This window comes from Budorcas taxicolor, chromosome 8 (assembly GCF_023091745.1).
Source record: "Budorcas taxicolor isolate Tak-1 chromosome 8, Takin1.1, whole genome shotgun sequence".
NCBI classification, from domain to species: domain Eukaryota; kingdom Metazoa; phylum Chordata; class Mammalia; order Artiodactyla; family Bovidae; genus Budorcas; species Budorcas taxicolor.
Genome location: NC_068917.1, coordinates 109,751,477 through 109,770,263, shown reverse-complemented (window position 1 = coordinate 109,770,263; position 18,787 = coordinate 109,751,477). Strand labels below are relative to the sequence as shown.

The 18,787-nt window shown below is 45.5% G+C and overlaps 1 protein-coding gene across 1 annotated transcript in view; it reads left to right on the top strand.

Moving 5' to 3' along the window:
- ASTN2 (astrotactin 2) overlaps positions 1-18,787 on the top strand; it is a 1,033,755-nt gene that overhangs the window by 224,367 nt on the left and 790,601 nt on the right. The window contains exon 3 of the mRNA XM_052644759.1: positions 4,279-4,663. Coding sequence (XP_052500719.1) covers positions 4,279-4,663 — 385 coding nt within the window. The remainder of the gene's footprint in view (positions 1-4,278; positions 4,664-18,787) is intronic.

Below are 18,787 nucleotides of genomic sequence, written 5' to 3'. Positions count from 1 at the left end.
TGGCCCTAACTGTGTGCTGTACTATTCAAAGTAGTACCAAGTCCATTTTACAGATGAGTGAACTGAGGGTCTGGAGGGCATTGAGGAAATTCGAGATCACACAGTGAGTGAACAAGGAAATTCAAGATCACACGAGTGAACTTGAATTGAGAACATTTTCCTGCATGCTCTGAGCCTAACCCACCACTCCTTTAGGGTCTAGGAAGGAAGGTAGGGCTGCTCAGTGGTGCAAGAAACATTATCTGAGCTGCTACTGTGTCTTGGATGAGGCCCCCAGAGCCCTTTAGGAGCCCAGCCTGGGGGGTGTCTGTTTCAGTGGGTCAGTGGCACTGTGAGCCCTTGATCCCTGAAATTCTCTTTGGCCCAAGTTTTCACAGTGAAATCCTGATCTATAATGGAAGCCATATGGCCATTAGATTAGCTGAGAGCTTAGCTGGTGGGAGCAAAGGTCAGGACAGGCTGGGGAATGAGGGGCAGGGAGCCTGTACCACAATAAGAGGGTTGGAGCCACTGGCTTGGGGTCACATCAAATGAGTCGGCAGATCATGAAGCTAAAGGCCCCAAGCTCAGCTTCCATCAAAGTGGAGTGAGGGAGGTGGGGGGTCTCCCTCTGCTGCCTCCTCCTGGGGGTTCTCTGTGCTGGGAAATCTGTGTCTGAAGTTGCCCAGGTAAGTTGAGGAAGCAGAAGTGAGGCTGATTACACCTTGAGCACCTGGCCCTTCCCACCCCAAGCAGAACTGTGAATCTATGATGAAGTTCAGCCACGCTACCTGCGTCAACAGCCTTCTGTCTTTGGGCCTCTTTCCTCACATAACATAGGACAGGGATACCTAACATGCACAGGTGTGAAGGTAAATGAGAGAGCATATCAAAGTGTTCAGCTTCCCTGGTGGCTCAGATGATAAGGTGTCTGCCTGCAGTGCAGGAGACCTGGGTTCAATCCCTGGGTTGGGAAGATCCCCTGGAGAAGGAAATGGCAACCCACTCTAGTACTCTTGCCTGGAAAATCCCATGGACAGAGGAGTCTGGTATGTTACAGTCCATGGGGGTTGCAAAGAGTCAGATATGACTGAGTAATTTCACTTTCACTTTTCACTTTCATTGGTAAGGGTTTGGGAATCCAAGACAAGTTTTGCAGAATGCACATCCTGGGGCAGAGGTAATATCGTGTGTTATTTGTTCAGTTGTGTATGACTCTTTGTGGCCCCATGGACTGTATATAGCCTTCCAGGCTCCTCTGTCTGTGGAATTCTCCAGGCAAGAATACTGGAGCGGATAGCCATTCTCTTCTTCAGGGGATCTTCCCAACCTAGGGATCAAACCTGGGTCTCCTACTTTGCAGGCAAATTCTTTACTGTCCCAGTCACAAGGGAAGACATCAGGGGCAAAAGGTCAATCATTCATTCATTCAGCATTACATATGTACTTCCTGAATGCTGTTGACAATAGCAGTAGCTGTGAGCAGTTACATGTGCCTCACACAACACTAAATACTCTGTGGGCATCTCAGCCTCACAATGATCCATTGAGGTGCTACTGAATACTGCCTTCATATAACCCATGAGGAAACCAAGGCTCTGAAAGGTAGTGACCTAGTGAAGGTCACGCAGCCTCTAAGTAGGAGAACCTGGGCTAATGCTGTGTCACTCTGAGGTCAGCTCTTGGCCTCTGTGCACGATACAAGAGTTCCCCGAGGTGCTCTATGAGCCGATCCAGCACTGCATGGGTGACCTGGGAGGGTTGTTGGGATTTGATGGGGGAAGAAAGCCAATATAATGTGATACAGTAATTGCCTGTGGACAGGTTAGTTAAGCCTCATCTTTCCCGGGTCAGTTTTGGTTCTGGGTCTGAGAAAAGGGCCACACACCCATAACTGGAGTGGGCAGAGTGGGGATGAAGGGCTCTGGGAGCAGGGAAGGTCTGCAGGGAGGGTTACAGAGAACGAAACATCCGAAGATGAGAAGGGATGAATCAGGCAAAATCAAAGTTTTCACTGCAGAGGCTGCCTTGAAACGTGCCCACTGAATCCTGGATTTGCAAACCGCATTTTCCCTCCCCTTCCTGGGGTTCCCTTTTTCTCTGTGCACCCTTACCATCTTTCTCACTTTTCCTTTCCTTCCCTTTGGGCTGTAGAATCACTGTGCAGTAGCCACTGGCTATGCAGTGAAGAGCTGGGTCCACCACATTTTGGCCCTTTATTCCCAGCTGGACCTAGGATCAAAGCCTGTGTGACTTTAAGCAATTATATAACCTCTCTGAACCACCTTTTCCTCATTTCATTTATGGAACGGAATTTATAATCCCTTATCACAGAGGATTGTCTTGAAGATTAAATAAAATAACATTAAAAATAGTAAGGGGCAGGTCTTCTGTTTTTTTGTATGAAGTGATAGGGTTCTTCTTGCCTCCTTTTTCTCTTCACTCATCTTTCTTATCATCTCTTCCCTCCACACTCCACCTTCTGTCTCTTGCCTTTCTTATCTCTGATGCAAAAAAACTGACAATACCACGTCACACATGACTCCTAGACCTAGAGCAATCTCTATTATATGTTCTGCGGAGGAAAAAGGGGGTGTGTTCTTATTTTTCTAGGGCTCCAGTGGTGCCACACACACATTTTATGTACACTTGACAGATTGCACCCACCCACACACATAAATACATATACTTATAGCTTTGTTTGGTTTGTATATTTACTTCTTAGTTCTGACATCCAGGGAAACCTTCCTGGGGATCCCAGAGTAACTCACTGCCAGAGTCAAAACAGGGCTATCAGCCCATGCCTGTAGCCCTGGCCACCTCCGAGCCCACTCGCCACCCACTCCCCATGGAGGTGATGAATTCTAGCTTAGAGAACTGAAGGACTTGAAAAAAAGAATCATCATTTTTAGTCAATAGGACGGCTGAATCATTTTAGTAAATGATGTTCTTCTTAGCCTAAACAGGTATCCTTAACAGCAGTCATCTCCAAGATAATCTGTTCAGGGTTAGTTAACATCTGTCATCTTTGCTAGATGTTATACAAGTGGTTTTCAGAAATTGCCCTTGCCTTTAATGAGTCAAGGCAGAACAATCAGCCAATGGGTATGGTCAAAAGAACACGGGTTTTAAAGCTAAAAAGCCAAACACACACACACACACCCACACACTGAGGCTCAGAGCTTGCTCTGCTACTCAGCATCTGAGCTTCAGAGTCTCTTGATTTCTTCACCCCTCTCCTCCTAACCACAGGCATGGTCCTCCCCAACTCTTGGGGTTACACAGCAGGGACTCCACATAGTGGCCTGGAATCTCCCAGGCAGAAAGCACAGTGTATACAGAAGAGAAGCAGCTATCCGAGGGGCTAGCCCTGCTCAATGGAGATGCTTCTGGCAGAGGGAAAGACAGAGGAGAATACAGATCTTCCACCTCGGCTTTTGACAGGTGCTGTGGGGAACACGGATGGGCTTTAGAAACACCCCTGCCCTGGAGGAGCTCACGGAGCAGAGTATTTCATGAGTCTCATGAATCATGTAAGATCTATTCATAAACACTTTACCTATTTCAATTTAATGTATGGTATGCAGACTCAACCAAATATTTACCAGTTGGATGTATTAGAGAAAAATAAACTGCAGTGTGCCTTAAACTCCCGATGAAAGGAGCCCTAGAAGAGCGCATGTGTTCATTCATTCATTCAGCAAATATTTATGAAGCGCCTACTTTGTCCCAGGCCCCCTGTGGGGAATCAATATTAAAAAGGCCAGTGTTTCTGATAATAAAAGTATAGATGATACAGAAATTGTTTGACTTGTGTATTCCCAGCAGGATGGAAGAAAGACTGCTGTCCCTTGAGCCCTCCGTGGATTCTTTCTAGAGACGAGGAAGCAAGGCTGAGAGGGTGTGCTCAAATGTCCTGGGGTCACTCAGCTGGTGAGAGGCAGAGTCGGGACTCTAGATGTAAAGCTACCACCCTAGTATTTAGTGGCGTGCGTCTCTCTGACATGCCCATCACCCAGCTCATTTGTTCCTTGTGGGGACTTCCTGAAGAAGGAAGGGCAGGGGTTCTTGCTGACCATTATACCAGTGAAAAGCAAGGCTCAGAGAGGTGAAGCAGTTTCTCCAAGGTCACACAGCTTCTTGGTGACAAAGCCAGGTTTGGAAACGGTGTCGCTCCGCAGGCTCCGAGAGCCAAACCCAGGGACCGTGGGCTGCGTGTGGTGGACGGTGACCCCTCCCTGGCACTCCAGCCCAAAGAACAGCGGTCCACTTGCGTGTCCTTCTTCCCTCCCGCTCCAGGGTGGCCTCATTGCCCTGCTGTTGCTGCTGCTGGTGTTCACGGTGGCGCTGTACGCCCAGCGGCGCTGGCAGAAGCGGCGCCGCATCCCCCAGAAGAGCGCCAGCACCGAAGCCACCCACGAGATCCACTACATCCCGTCCGTGCTGCTGGGCCCGCCGGCCCGGGAAAGCTTCCGCTCCTCCCGGCTGCAGGCGCATAACTCCGTCATCGGCGTGCCCATCCGCGAGACGCCCATCCTGGATGACTACGACTACGAAGAGGAGGACGACCTGCCCCGGCGGGCCAACCACGTCTCCCGCGAGGACGAGTTCGGCAGCCAGGCGACCCACAGCCTGGACAGCCTGGGCCGACCAGGGGAAGAGAAGGGTGACTTCGAGAAGAAAGGTGAGTCTTCCTGTTACATACCACCTTCCCGGGGGAGCTGGGGAGAGGCGCAGGAGCTGGATGGTAGGAGAATGCAGGAAGTGTTTTCTGGAATAAGCCATTTTTGATTTATGGCCAACTTCTGTTGGGTTTTCAGAGTTCCTCACTTCTTGATTCTTTGGTGGTGGTGAGGGGGGAAAAAAAAATAAAGACTGCCAGTATTCTTGGAATTAGAGTTTTTAGGAGCATCAGAAGTTATGTAGTCCAGCATCTCTCAGTGTTTCTTGATTGCCTCCCTGGCTGGCCTTCTCACTACTCAGGTGGGGGCTCATCTCACTTGCAGATCCTACTGTTGGAAGGTTTTTCCTTAGACTGAGTTGCAGTCTGCTTCTCTGGCTCTCCATATCAGAAACTGAATCTGAAATTTCCTTCCCCAAGACAGCTCTTGGGAAATATGACAACAGGGAGAAAAAAGGCACCTGGTAATAATCCCAGTTTCTCTGCCACTCTGGTGTGACATATTTTCAGACATTTCACCATTCTGGTCACTGTGCTCTAGATGGAGATTCTAATTTTTCATGTCTTGGCGTATAACACCAGAAGTGACACTCTCTTCCTCAAGGTGGGAATGCTCCTGCGCTGAGCACAATGCAATTTTCACCTCCTTTTTGCCTGGTGTTATGCTTCTGTTCCTGCAGCTTGAGTCACATCTGTTTTTTTTTTTTTGGCAGCTGTTGCTGACTTGTGATCGACTTTTTGATGACTAAAACCTCTCACTCTTTTTCATATATGCTATTGCAAAGACCCATTCTCATTGTTCTGTTGGAGGACAATTGATTATTTGGACCTGGGTACAGGATGTGCTGATATCTGTCTTTTTTTCAGTGTCTATGCCTCCAGTTTGTTTATAGATGAGATTTGGCTATTTTTCCTTTAGGTAAATGCTATAGAATCACTGTTCTGCCTGTTTTTCCCCTTATATTGTCTTTATGACCCTGGTGATGGTGATGTGTTCAAGGTTTGGCCCAGAGGCCCTAGTGTTAGGACTACTCCTGTTTGTAAGCCAGGAGAAATCATCATCACTGCTCGGACCAGTCCTGAGCTGTGAACTTCACCTTCTTTCCTCCTGCACTTAAGGTCCCTCCTCTCAGATCCATCTTTCCATGATCCTCAGTGAAAAATAGGAACTTCAGTAATTTCTTAAAAAGGAGGCATTTTTGTCAAGCTTAGAAACCTAGGGAGGGAAGAGGGTGGTACAGTGAGTAAGAGTTGTTTGGACCTGAGTTCAAATCTTGTCCCCTTTGTTTGCTGAATGACCCAGAAAAGTGGGAATTCAGTCTTCCAAGTCTCAGACTCCTCATTGAAGGATTTTTGGAAGGATTAAATATAAAAATCAATGTATACCAATACCTAACACAAGGCCTAGGATATGGTACATGTTGAATCCCTGAGAGCCGTTATCTGTAGACCTCAGGCCCTTGGTCTTCGCTGGGTTCCTAAGACTGCCTAATCCAGCTCCCTGTTCCCGGCCTGTCTCCCTCCGAGTGCCAGCCACCATTGTTTGCTCAGTGTCCTGGAACATCCACATCATTTCCCTTCTCTGCCGTGATCTCTTCTGTCTTTGAACTGTTAGCTTACTGACAGTCTCCTCAATTCTTCACTTTCTCAAACATCGTTTCTCATTTTTCGTGTGACTTTTCATCTTCGAGCAAGAGCATTCTGCATTGGTTTCATTCTTCACACTGCTGCCTGGCGCAGTGCCTCTCGTGTAGAGAATGTCCAGCGAATGTGAGACGAGAAAGATGGCCCTAGAGAGTGAGGTTATTCAGGAGCCATGCTATCAGGTCATAGCATCCTGCTTCTCTTGTCTAAAGTAGAAAGTCACTTGGATATGACAGACATCATCCTGTTTTCCTAGATGTGGACTTTTGCAGCCTAGTTTATTAAGCCCTACTGTATTTATATGGAAAATGGGTGAATTAGCAACCAGTTTGCCCATCTCATGGGCTTCCCTGGTGGCTCAGATGGTAAACAATCTGCCTGTAATGCAGGAGACTGGGGTTCAATCCCTGGGTCAGGAGGATCCCTGGGTCAGGAGGATCCCTGGAGAAGGGAATGGCTACCCACTCCAGTATTCTTGCCTGGAGAAGTCCATGGATAGAGGAGACCGGTGGGCTACAATCCATGGGATTGCAAAGAGTTGGACACCACTGAGTGACTAACTTCTGCCCGTCATAGTTTTGCTGTGGGGCTCAAATAATAAATGCATTGCAAACCTCAAAGAAGTTTCCCTAGAGTGGGATTTGTTTTTCACACTACAGTCTTCCCCAGCCTGGCCAAGAGGAGAGGTCTAGAGCCTTCTTCAGTTCCTGGAGCAGGCTGTGAATACTTTGAGCTTATCACTTACCACTGTTCAATAATAATCAGTTTCTCTTTCTGTCTCCTACTCTAGATGTGGAGACTTTTTAAAAAAAATTATTTCTTTTTTTTATTGAGGTATAATTGACATGCAATCTTGCATTAGCTCCAGGTATACAATGATTCAGTATTTGTCTGTGTTGAGAAATGATCACCACAATGCCTAGTTAATATCCATGGCCTCACAGCGTGACAACATTTTTCTTGTGATGAGAATTTGACTCTCTTTGCAACTTTCAGATATACAATAAAGTATCATTAACTCTCGCCATCATGGTGTGCACCCCAGCCCCATGACTTTTGAAAGCAAGGGCAGTTTCGTTAGTGTCCAGCGCAGTAACTAATGCCTAATAGGTGCTCTGAAAATGTCTGTTGGCTGAATGATTCGGTCAGTTGAATAAATCCAAGCGTTGGCTAGAGCCCCAAGTTCTCAGTTCCAGGCCTCGAACTATCTCACTGTCCTCAAATCTGGGGACTCTAGAAACCAAAATGTTGACCGAGGCCATCAGTAGTGATGACCAGAACCCAGCAGAGAGCAGCCCCTGGTTGGGGGTGAACCTAGAATCTCTTATACAAAGCGGAGTAAGTCAGAAAGAGGAAAGCAAATACAGTATACTAAAGCATACATATGGAATCTATTGACGAACCTATTTGCAGGGAAGGAATGGAGGCACAGAGGTAGAGAATGGGCTTTTGGACACTGAGGAGGAAGGAGGTGGGGGACAAATGGAGAAAATAGCATCAACAAATCAGTTCAGTCACAGTTGTGTCTGGCTCTTTGCGACCCCATGGACTACAGCATGCCAGGCTTCCCTGTCCATCACCAACTCCTGGAGCTTGCTCAAACTCATGTCCATCAAGTCAGTGATGCCGTCCAACTATCTCATCTGTCTTCTCATCCAACCATCTCATCTTCATCCTCTCTCTCTATATATGTCTTGTGTAAAGCGACTAGCTGGTGAGCAGTTGCTGTGTAACACAGGGAGCCCAGTCTGGAGCTCTGTGATGAACTAGAGGGGTGGGATGGGGGGACAGTCAGGCTCAAAAGGAAGGGAACATATGTATAATTATGGCTGATTTGTGTTGTGGTAGGGGGGAAGCAAAACAGAGTAAAATTTTTTTAAAAAGAAATTCCAGTAAGCCTCCTGGGAAATGCAAGCTGAAGCCTGACCCGTCCTGGGTCTCTCCCAGGGCATGGCAGAGTCCAGGTAAGAGGCCCAACCTCTTGGCCAGAGAGCACCCCTGCTGTCGATAGCAGTCATGCTCAGAATGGCCCACGTGGCATCATGCTGACAGCCCATTTCACTGGCGGGTTCGGGCCTTCCAGGTCTTGTGTTCCTTAAAGAGAATCCCCAGGCTTGCCCTTTCAGTTGTTGGGCATGTCTGTTATTCATGTGCTCAAAGCACGGGTTCCTGATTCCCGCACAGGGGACTGAATCATGCTGGATCCAGAGGATACAGGAGACGCACTCTTGAGAGAGGGGAGGTGCTCTGATCTCCTCTCCTCATCGGGTCCTGTAGAGTCTGCACACTCTCAGCTTTGCACTGCAACACGTCTTAAAGACAACTTCGTCCCTTGTGCTTTCTTTCAAGCAGAACTCTATCTAAATGATAACAAAACCAGACGCTTATTTTCTGAAATCAACTTCAGATGAGACGCACACAAGAGAAATCTAAAGAGAACGAGTGGCGAATGTGTGAGAAATTAGACCCAGTCCTTGCAAGGCGGCCTGGCAGGGTGGGGGTGAGCAGGTGGGCTTGGGCCCTGCTCTTGTCTACACTGGCTGTGTGGTCCTGGCGAACCTCTTCGCCACCTGCAAACTCAGGCCTCATCTCACCCATTTTCATCTGACCACATTATTCCTCTGACTTTGCTTTAAAACGAAGTACAGTCTGCAATAAAACCAAGCACTTCATTTAATACTCTACCCAGCTGCCCTTAGATCTGATAAGGGTGGGGAAGGAAGACGCATGGGCAAGAGGAAAGTAGGAGACGCATTTTTCCTGGATCCAGGCAGGATACTGGTCACCCTTTCCATGGGAAGGTGGTGGCTAGGGGCTGTGGTTGCCGTGCTGTGGCCTCTGAGCGCCTGGGACCTCCTTGCCTGGACAGCTCTGTTGGCAAATTGTGGAACACAGCAGCAGCAGCTCAGGCTGAATATGCTTCCTCTTGCCTTGGGTGGTCCTTGGAGAGACTCATTAGATTCTTTCTTTATGGGGGGACCTAGGAGAAGGCAATGGCACCCCACTCCAGTACTCTTGCCTGGAAAAATCCCATGGACGGAGGAGCCTGGTAAGCTGCAGTCAATGGGGTCGCACAGAGTCTGACACGACTGAGCGACTTCACTTTCACTTCTCACTTTCATGCATTGGAGAAGTAAATGGCAGCCCACTCCAGTGTTCTTGCCTGGAGAATCCCAGGGACGGAACAACTGTGTATTTTGTCCAGAGCAGACAGGTATCAGGAGCTGGGCAAGTCCTATAAAAGTCATCCCCAGAGGGGATGAAATTATATTGCCAAGGGCTAGCCCCACCTACACCTCTCACACATAAAATTTGTCTGTAGATTCAAACTACTTCATCATACTTGAGCACCCCCTGTTACTTGCAGCTTGGACCTTCAGGTAATATGGGGATAACCTAGAGGCAGAGGGAGAAACTTTCTTTATCAAGAGACAAAGCCTGGATTCCGATACCCCAAGAGCACTATACTGAGCGGGCTGACATTCAACCAATACATACCCATGTGGACATACCCTTTGTTAAGCCCTGAAATTCTTCTATGCCAATCATTAAGAAGCTTGCTGCCCTGAATGCCCCACCCCCATGCCCTTCTGCTGCCTGGCCATCACACCCCCTCCCAAGGACCCTCCTGAGGTCTGTGCCATCCAGGAAGAGGTCGACTTTAGACTGCTTCTCCCGGATTATGGCTGGCAGCTCATCTTGCTGGTTAATTCCTGTACTTTAGACATTTTTAGGTATTGCAAGCATCACCCTTGATATCACCTTAGCCAGTTGCTGGGAATTTAATCATGTCAATATGTGACTACTCAGCATTGCGTTGGGTCCATAACAGAAACTTGATGCATTTTAATTCCAATTCTCCTTATCCGTGCTTAAATTTATGTTTCCCTTTCCTGAATATTATGCATGGAAGCTCAAGGAAATTAAAATAACAGATTTATCACTTTATCAAGGGACAGGGTAGGGGATGGCTGAATGGATATTGGGTTTTCTTAATTTTGCTTTATTATCGGGAAAGAAATGCATACTATTTGTAATAGAAAGATGTGAGGGGCTGTGAAATGGGCTGTCAGCATGATGCCACGTGGGCCATTCTGAGCATGACTGCTATCGACAGCAGGGGTGCTCTCTGGCCAAGAGGTTGGGCCTCTTACCTGGACTCTGCCATGCCCTGGGAGGGAAGGAGTGAGAAGGAAAGGGAGGGAGGAAAGAAAGAAGACAGTGAGGGAGGAAGGAAGGGGTCTGAGTTGCATAAAACAAGAACTAAAAACCCTTCCATTGTCTTGCTACCCCATGCCACTAATGGGACCCAAAGGCTAATCTTTGAAAATAGTTTGGTTATAATCTTCTAGCATATTTTCCAGCGTACCTACATATGGAATGTATGTGTTTTATGTATATGGTCTAGATAAGATATATGCATTTTGCACCCAGATATACAGCAATAGGGCTATCTCAGCCATGTATATCATTTTGCAGCAATTTCATAGTTTACCAAACAATGTATGAAAAGCATCTTTCCGTGCCAACCCTGCACACCTCTCTTCTTTGGGAAAGCTCTGTAAGATTCCAGGATTGGAACACACCAATCACACCAGCATCTGCTGTACTTTTCATTTTTGCTGACCATTGTCTCAGTTTGCTGCACTCACAGTGAGTAAGTATACATCCTTGTACACACACACACACACAGACACACACACACACACACACACAGACACACACACACACACACACACAGACATATTTTTGCAAAATTTAAGGCTATTTCTATAAAACAGATGCCTAAAAGCAGAATCTCTGTATTAAAGGGTACACATTGCACACTTATAATTACAGATTACACATTTACAATTTGGGGAAGTACCACCGCAAGTATTCACTGTAGAATTTGTTTTGTACTCTCAAGGGGGCCTGTACATCTTCTATACAAATCTGGACAAACCACCCACTGCCCCATCACCTTGACAATTCGTATACTATTCATGGACCTTTCTGGGCTGTGTGTGTGTGTGTGTGTGTGTGTGTGTGTGTGTGTGTGTGTGTGTGTGTAAAATAGTTGCCTTCATTTTAAATATGCAATTTTCGCTTTTGATTTTCTTTTCTGACTTTCTTTGTCAGAAGTCAGTCTTCATGGTTACCCAAGCAATGATTCTTAGGTGAAGCGATGCCAGATAAAGGCTTGGCTGTGCTGTCCCACTTCAGTTCAGGACCTAAGGTAGGAAAAGAAAAAAAAGAAATGGCATCAAATACAAGCAGTGGTCCACATTTGATACATGGGGAGGGGTCACAGTCTCTCTGACATGGACCAGTAGGCTAAAACTTACTGTTGCTCCGAATTACAGATCAGAATGTTTCAGGGTAAATGGGACCCTTGCTGAGAGAATGGAGTAGGCGGGACTTTCTTGAGTCCCATTAGGAGTCTAGCTGCTATCTTATACGTTATCTCACTGAGCTATTTGTAATAAACCCCGAGGGGAAGATAGATGGAAGAGGTGAATAGGAAGCCAGTGCCACTGCTGCTGCTGCTGCAGATGACAGCTAACCTCCACTTGGGATAACCACTGTCTGGGAACTTTCTAGGAATTATGTCATTTACACGTCGCAACAGCCCAAAGAGTTATGCAGTGATACTGCCCTGCCTTACAGAGCAGGAGCCTGAAGCTGAGAAACGTTAAACGAAATGTCCAGAGTCACGCAGGGGAACTTGGCTGAGCCAGGTACAAACTCTGGCACGTGAGCTATCATGCTAAGGGGCCAAGCTGCAATGTGAACACAGGACCTCACACTGATTATGTGATCCTTGGGAAGGTGCCGAGCTCCTGCTGTCCCAGGGATGTAGCTGGAGCCTAGAGCCCATGAGCTAGCTTCACTCTCAGATTCGGGAGGAAAATAGGCAACTAGCATCTGTTCTCCAAGGCAGGACGCTGCTGCACAGTGATTCTGAGCTTCTAAATCAGCAGAAGGGATGTTGCAGCAGGGAGATCACAGTTTTTTGGAATGTTTTGAATGGTCCCCCAGGGTGTAGGGAACTCATGTTTGGTGTTAGTAAAGCACTCTAGGGTGACAGGGAACTGAGGAGCTGTTTATTAACTCTTCTGACATCCCCTGTGAATGCCTTGTAAATGTCACTCTCGGGTGGTGCTTTCTAAAATTTCAGAGCTCTTTGCTAGTCAACACCTTATTCGATGCCTTACCTGGGTGTTCAGATTTCTTAACTCGGAGATGGTAGTCTGTTTCCAGGTTCCTCATCTTCACCTCTGCTCATCCATCCCCTCTTGAGGCCATATCCATCTTCCTGATGTCTTCAAAACACCTCATCCTCACATACCTTCCTGCTTGTATGCCTGTCCTCTACTTCCATACACAGTATTCACTCTGTTATGATCCTTCTGGCCATAGCAGTTTCATGCTTAAAGTTTTGCAGAGTTCTCACTGCTCTTGATCCCCACCCTCTGTGCTCAGCCACCATGGCCTCCTCTCTGTTCTGCAAACTTGCTAAGTTTCTCCCACCGCAGACCATTTGCATATGCTGTTATTGTCCTTGTCTGCAAAAAAAAAAATTCCTCCCTTTCCTCCCCTAATCTGTCATGGGTGATTCTTTCTCATCATTCTGGTCTCCGCTTAAATCCTGCTTCTTCAGACAAAGCTCTTTTCCCTACGAGTTCTTTTCTTTTGTTTTCTGTAATGGTACATTACAAAAAATTATTTGGATTAATTTATTAAATATTTTGCTTCTCTGATTAGACTCAGGATTCTGTGAGACTGTGGTCCAGACCTATTTGCGCTGTTCTGTGCCTAACAGATGGAGAAGGAAATGGCAACCCACTCCAGTATTCTTGCCTGGAAAATCGCATGGACTGAGGATCCTGGTGGGCTACAGTCCATGGCGTCGCAGAGTCGGGCACGACTGAGCGAACAGAATGACTGGCACATTTTTTGTTGTTGTCGCTAAGTCGTGCGCGACTCTATTCCACCCTGTGAGCTGCAGCGCACCAGGCTTCCCTGTTCTTCACCACATCTCAGACTTAGGTTCATGGAGTCGGTGATGTCATCCAACCATCTTATCCTCTGTTGCCCCTCTCTTCCTGCCTTCAGTCTCTCCCAGTATCAGGGTCTTTTCCATTGAGTCAGCTCTTTGCATCAGGTGGCCAAAGTACTGGAGCTTCAGCTTCAGTATCAGTCCTTCCAGTGAATATTCAGGGTTGATTTCCTTTAGGATTGACTGGTTTGCTCTCCTTGCAGTCCAAGGGACTCTCAAGAGTCTTCTCCAGTACTACAATTAGGAAGCATCAATTCTTTGGCACTCAGCCTTCTTTATGGTCCAACTCTCATATCTGTATCTGACTCCTGGAAAAACCATCTCTTTGACTATATGGTCTTTGTTGGAAAAAATGATGTCTCTGCTTTTTAATATGCTTTGTCTAGGTTTGTCATAGCTTTCCTTTCAAGGGGCAAGCATCTTTTAATTTCATGACTGCATAATAGATGTTGAAACTTGTGTTGAGTCAATAGATGGAAAATAGATATATGAATGAAGAGGCAGATGGTTAGAGTAGTGTCTTTCCATAGGCTGCTAAACTTTGCATGGATCCTTTATCCTTTTTTTGAGCCATACATACTGTGTTTAGTATTTTCAAATCAGTGATTTACTGAATCTTCCCATGCATCTCGTAAGAAAGAAATTATTCATATCAAACTTTAGAGGTAATCTCAAAGTTATAGAGCCAAAAGGTAAGAAATTGTCATTTGAACTCAGCTTTGTCTAATTCCCAAGCATGTTCCCAAGGACTTCTCAAGCATGTCCCAAACCCAAGCATGTTCTGAAGATAGCACAATGTAATCCTGTCAGCTTATTTGATCAGAAGAGAGAAAACATGGGCTTAGAATGCAAGCAAGCTGTCTCTTACTGTTGTGTTCATTAAGTGTTGGCCACAATGAGAAATATATTTTGCACTGTGACCACACACATATGCTTTTTTAAAACCATAGTTGATTTACAGTGTTTCAGATATAGGGCAGAGTGATTCAGTTACACACATGCATGCATGTTTCTGCTTTTCCACATTCTTTTTCATTATATGTTATTACAAGATATTGCATATACTTCCCTGTGCTGTACAGTAGGTCCTTGTTTATTTTATGTATAGTAGTGTGTATCTGTTAATCCCAAACTCCTAATTTATCTCTCCTCCCAAGCCTTCCCCTTTGTTAACCGGAAGTTGGTTTTCTGTGTCTGTGCATTTTGTGAATACGTTCATTTGTATTATATTTTAGATTCCACATAGACACTTATCCCATGATATTTGTGACATCATATGATATTTGTCTTTGTCTGATTTTGACTTAGTATGACAGTTTCTAGGTCTCTCCATATTGCTGCAAATGGCATTGTTTCATTCTTTCATGGCTGAGTAATATTCTATTGTGTATACATTTCCCACATCCTCTTTATGCATCCATCTGTTGATGGACGCTTGGGTGGCTTCCGTGACTTGCCTATTGTAAACAGTGCTGTGAACACTGGGGTGTGTGTATATCTCTTTCAATTAGAGTTTTCATCTTTTCTGGATATATACCCAGGAGTAGTATTGATGAATCACAGGAGTCTATTTTTAGTTTTTTAGTTTTTTTTTTTAAGGAACCTCCATACTGTTTTCCATAGTGGCTATACTGATTTATGTTCTAACTAACAGTGTAGGAGGGTTCCCTTTTCTCCACATCCTCTCCAGCATTTATTATTTGTAGACTTTTCTGATGATGACCATTCTGACCGAAGTGAGGTGACACCTCATTGCAGTTTGGATTTGCCTTTCTCTGACAGTGATATTGGGCACCTTTTCCTGTGCCTGGTGGCCATCAGCATGTCTTCTTCGGAGACACATGTTCTTGTGAATGAGTGTATACGTGTGTCTACAATAAGTTCGGCAAAAGAATCCTTCCCATATTACATGTGGCGTGCTCTGATCATTTTCTGTTCTTCTTTGTCATCTCTTTGATCTTGATCTGAACCCCTGAATTGATTTCACAGTTTATGAGGGAATTATCGCCTGAAGTTCAAAGTCCTTTCAGCCTCAGGGGCTGCGTTGTGCTGGGGTATCCACAAGGAGGTCGATCCCTAATTGCTGGGTCTGTGACAGCTTCCCGGAGGTGTTTCTTGCCTCAAGAGGTGAAGCATGACTGTCATTAGATTCCAGGTAAGCGGTTGGTGGAGGAACTAGGAATGGCGCCCGAGACAGGCAGTGGTGCGCTACAGCTTTGTGCCTTGCCCCTCTGTCCTTGTGGCCAGCCCAGTGGTGTCTTCACCAACCCCCCTGCACCATCATCTCTTGAAACTTCACCACCTGCCCTCCCAAAGGAACTTTTGTGTCTCTTTTATCTTCTTTCCTTGTTTATTTTCGCTTCTACCCCCTGCCTCCCTCTGCTCCCCGCCTGGGAAACACTACCTATGCTTTAAGCCTCAGCTCAACACCTTCCTCTTCCCAGCTGTCCCAGAGCCCAGAAAGAACTTCGCAAAGAGCTTGGGGAAAGTCCTTCCTAACAGTGGGTCTTATTTTGACCTCACCTTCAGGGTGCTTCCCGGGCTACCAGGGATCAGTGGAAAGCAAGATAGGCAGCATCGTTTCAAACTGGGCTGTACACTGGGATTCCAGCTTGCTGCACACGAAGAAGAAAGCTTTGAATATGACTTTCTTCCTCCAGACTACCCTGAAGATTTTTACCCAACTGCCTCTCCCCTCTCCTTGTTGAAAGCGCTATTTGAAATCTGCAGGGGAAACTGTTCCAGGGCCTGTTTGGTGTGCCTTCTAGCTCCTGGGCACCTTTATCAGCCACTTGCAGACAGCTGACAGTATAGTTCCTGCATCTTCTCTTTGGGTACACCTCCCCCTTGCTACTCAGGCATTCACGCACTCACTCATTCATGTATTTAACAGATCTTAACTGAGCATCTTGAGCACCTACTATGTGCAAGGCACCATATTTAATGCAGAAGATACAGAGCAAAATGGGAAATAGTTCTTTCCTAGAAGGTCACAGTTTAGAGGGATATAAAACAGTAATAGCCGCTTTATTTTATATAGTCTTTGAACATTTATAGAATGGCTTCATAAACAGTATATGATAAACCCTGGGTTGTCACTGAACCTTTTTGAGAGAGAAGAAAGGAACCTTACTCGGCTCAGAGAAATGAAATCACTCACACCCCACAGTACAGAGCCAGTGTGGGGGCGAAGCTCTACTGAAGCCTACATCTCTTGAGTTCAGGTTCAGGACTGTCTGCATTTTGCCACACTGTACTTATCCCTGAAATATCCTGAATATCATTTGGCAAGCAACTTGTTACATCCACATTGCCTCCCCTTCTTAATTTTAAAGGTCATAAACTCCTAGTCTTTGGAAGTATTCACAGAGGATTGAGTAGCCATTTGTTAAGGCTGGTGTAGCAGTATTGGAGATTTAGACACAATTTAAGCAATCCCTTCTAATTCTCAGGCTGTAACATTTGAACAAAGAGAGCTAAGATATGTTTGAAAATATAGGTTCCTTCAAACTAGTAAGCCTAGAAAGTATCCAGAATTTAAACTGTTTTTTCTTTTCTTTTTCTTTGAACTGCAGCTGATCACTTGTAGAATGTTAGAAAACTCATTTTTGCTCCAATTCATCATACCACATAGCGGAGTTAACGAGGCTCTGGAAGATGAGACCCTGACTCTGCAACAAAGTTTTATGACTTTGATTTCTAAGCCCTGCCCTCCGGGACCTTGGCCCTGGTGCCTGATTGTCTAGGCTTGGCAAAGCAGAAGACAGCAATGCCTCCAACAGACAGGAGCTCAGCATCCCCAGACAGCCATCCTCTGAGCTGTCTCCACACTCTCTAAAATAAGATATAGACAGAGATTTGTCATGGAATCACCAACAGGAATGTCACCACTGCTGTCACCAGAGCCCCTTAAAATGTCACTTCCCAGCATTAATTGCCACGATAGCAAAACAAACTGGTGTTCTCTGAACATTTGCTCTCCCCCTCCTGCCTCGTGATCCTCTCCCTGCCCGCCCTCTCTCCCTGCTCCCTCAGAGCCCCCCTCCTCTCTGTCTCTAGGGACCCTTGGGGCATCCTGACTTGATTAGTCTGTGCCCGGCGAGGCAGCCCCACCACACAGTGACAGATGAGGGTGAAGGAGGTTTGATAAATGTCAGGGGCTGAAGACTGTTCCCTGATTGATCAGAGCTGGAGCAATTTCCCAGCAGTCAAGGGACTCTGAACCTCCCGTCCTGGCCTCCCTTGAAATGGCTGGAAATCAGCCGTTTGAGGTCTGACTATCACACAGGGTCCAGGTTGTTCAGCCTCAGGTCTCCCAGGGGGACTCATCCTGCTTCGGTTTCTTTGTCCACCCAGGGGTGCAATAAATCGCTATGTCTACCCACAATTAAGACTGATCCTTATTTGTCCTAATACTTCCTAGTTATAAAAGTTATAGATGCTAAATTTAGAAAGCTTAAAAAAATAAAGTGTAAATGATCATTTCTCAGAATACCTCATCAAATTGCCACAGTAACATTTTACTCTTTCCTTTTTTCATTTTCTCTTCTTTTACATATTGAAAGCAAAAACCTATATAATTTGCTATCTTATACTTTTATTAAATATCATAAATATTTCAGTATGTTTATCATTCTGCTGTAAAACTATCTCATAGCTGATTTATTGATGAACATCTCAGTTGCTTTTTTTTTTCTCCCTTGCCATTTTGTTTTCGTCAGCAACAAACATTTTGTACTTAAATTTGTTTTTCACCATTCTGGTTTATTTCCTCAGGGTATATTCCCAGGAGTAGAATTACTGAGTAAAACGGTCTGAATGTTTTAAAGTTCCTGATATATGTTTAACACAACACCCCTGTGTCAGGAAGTCTCAGGAAACATGTGTTAAATAAGGAAACATTTTTCCATCTACATTTTAATTCATTAATTCAACAAGCTTTAATTAAGTGCCTACTGCATATCAGGCACTAATTGTTGTTGTCTAGTTGCTCAGTCATGTTCAGCTCTTTGTGATCCCATGGATTGTAGTCTGCCAGGCCCGTTTATCCATGGAATTTCCCAGGCAAGAATACTGAACTGGATTTCCATTTCCTTCTCCAAGAGATCTCCCCAACCCGGGAATCAAACCCGCCTCTCTAGCATTGGCAGGCAGATTCTTTACTCCTGAGCCACCGGGGAGGCCCATCAGACACTAATTAGGGTGAGGATAAAGCAGTGAGTAAAATATGTGCAAATCTATTTTATTGAGCTTTCTATTGAGTATGGAAAGACCATAAATAAACAAAGGAGAAAATATATAAGATACATAATTAAAAATATAACTATTTTATAAATGTCTATTTTATACGAATAAAATTATATACAATCTTGTATACTATATGGGCTTCCCACATGGTGCTAGTGGAAAAGAAGTTGCCTTTAGGAGACTTAAGAGACAGA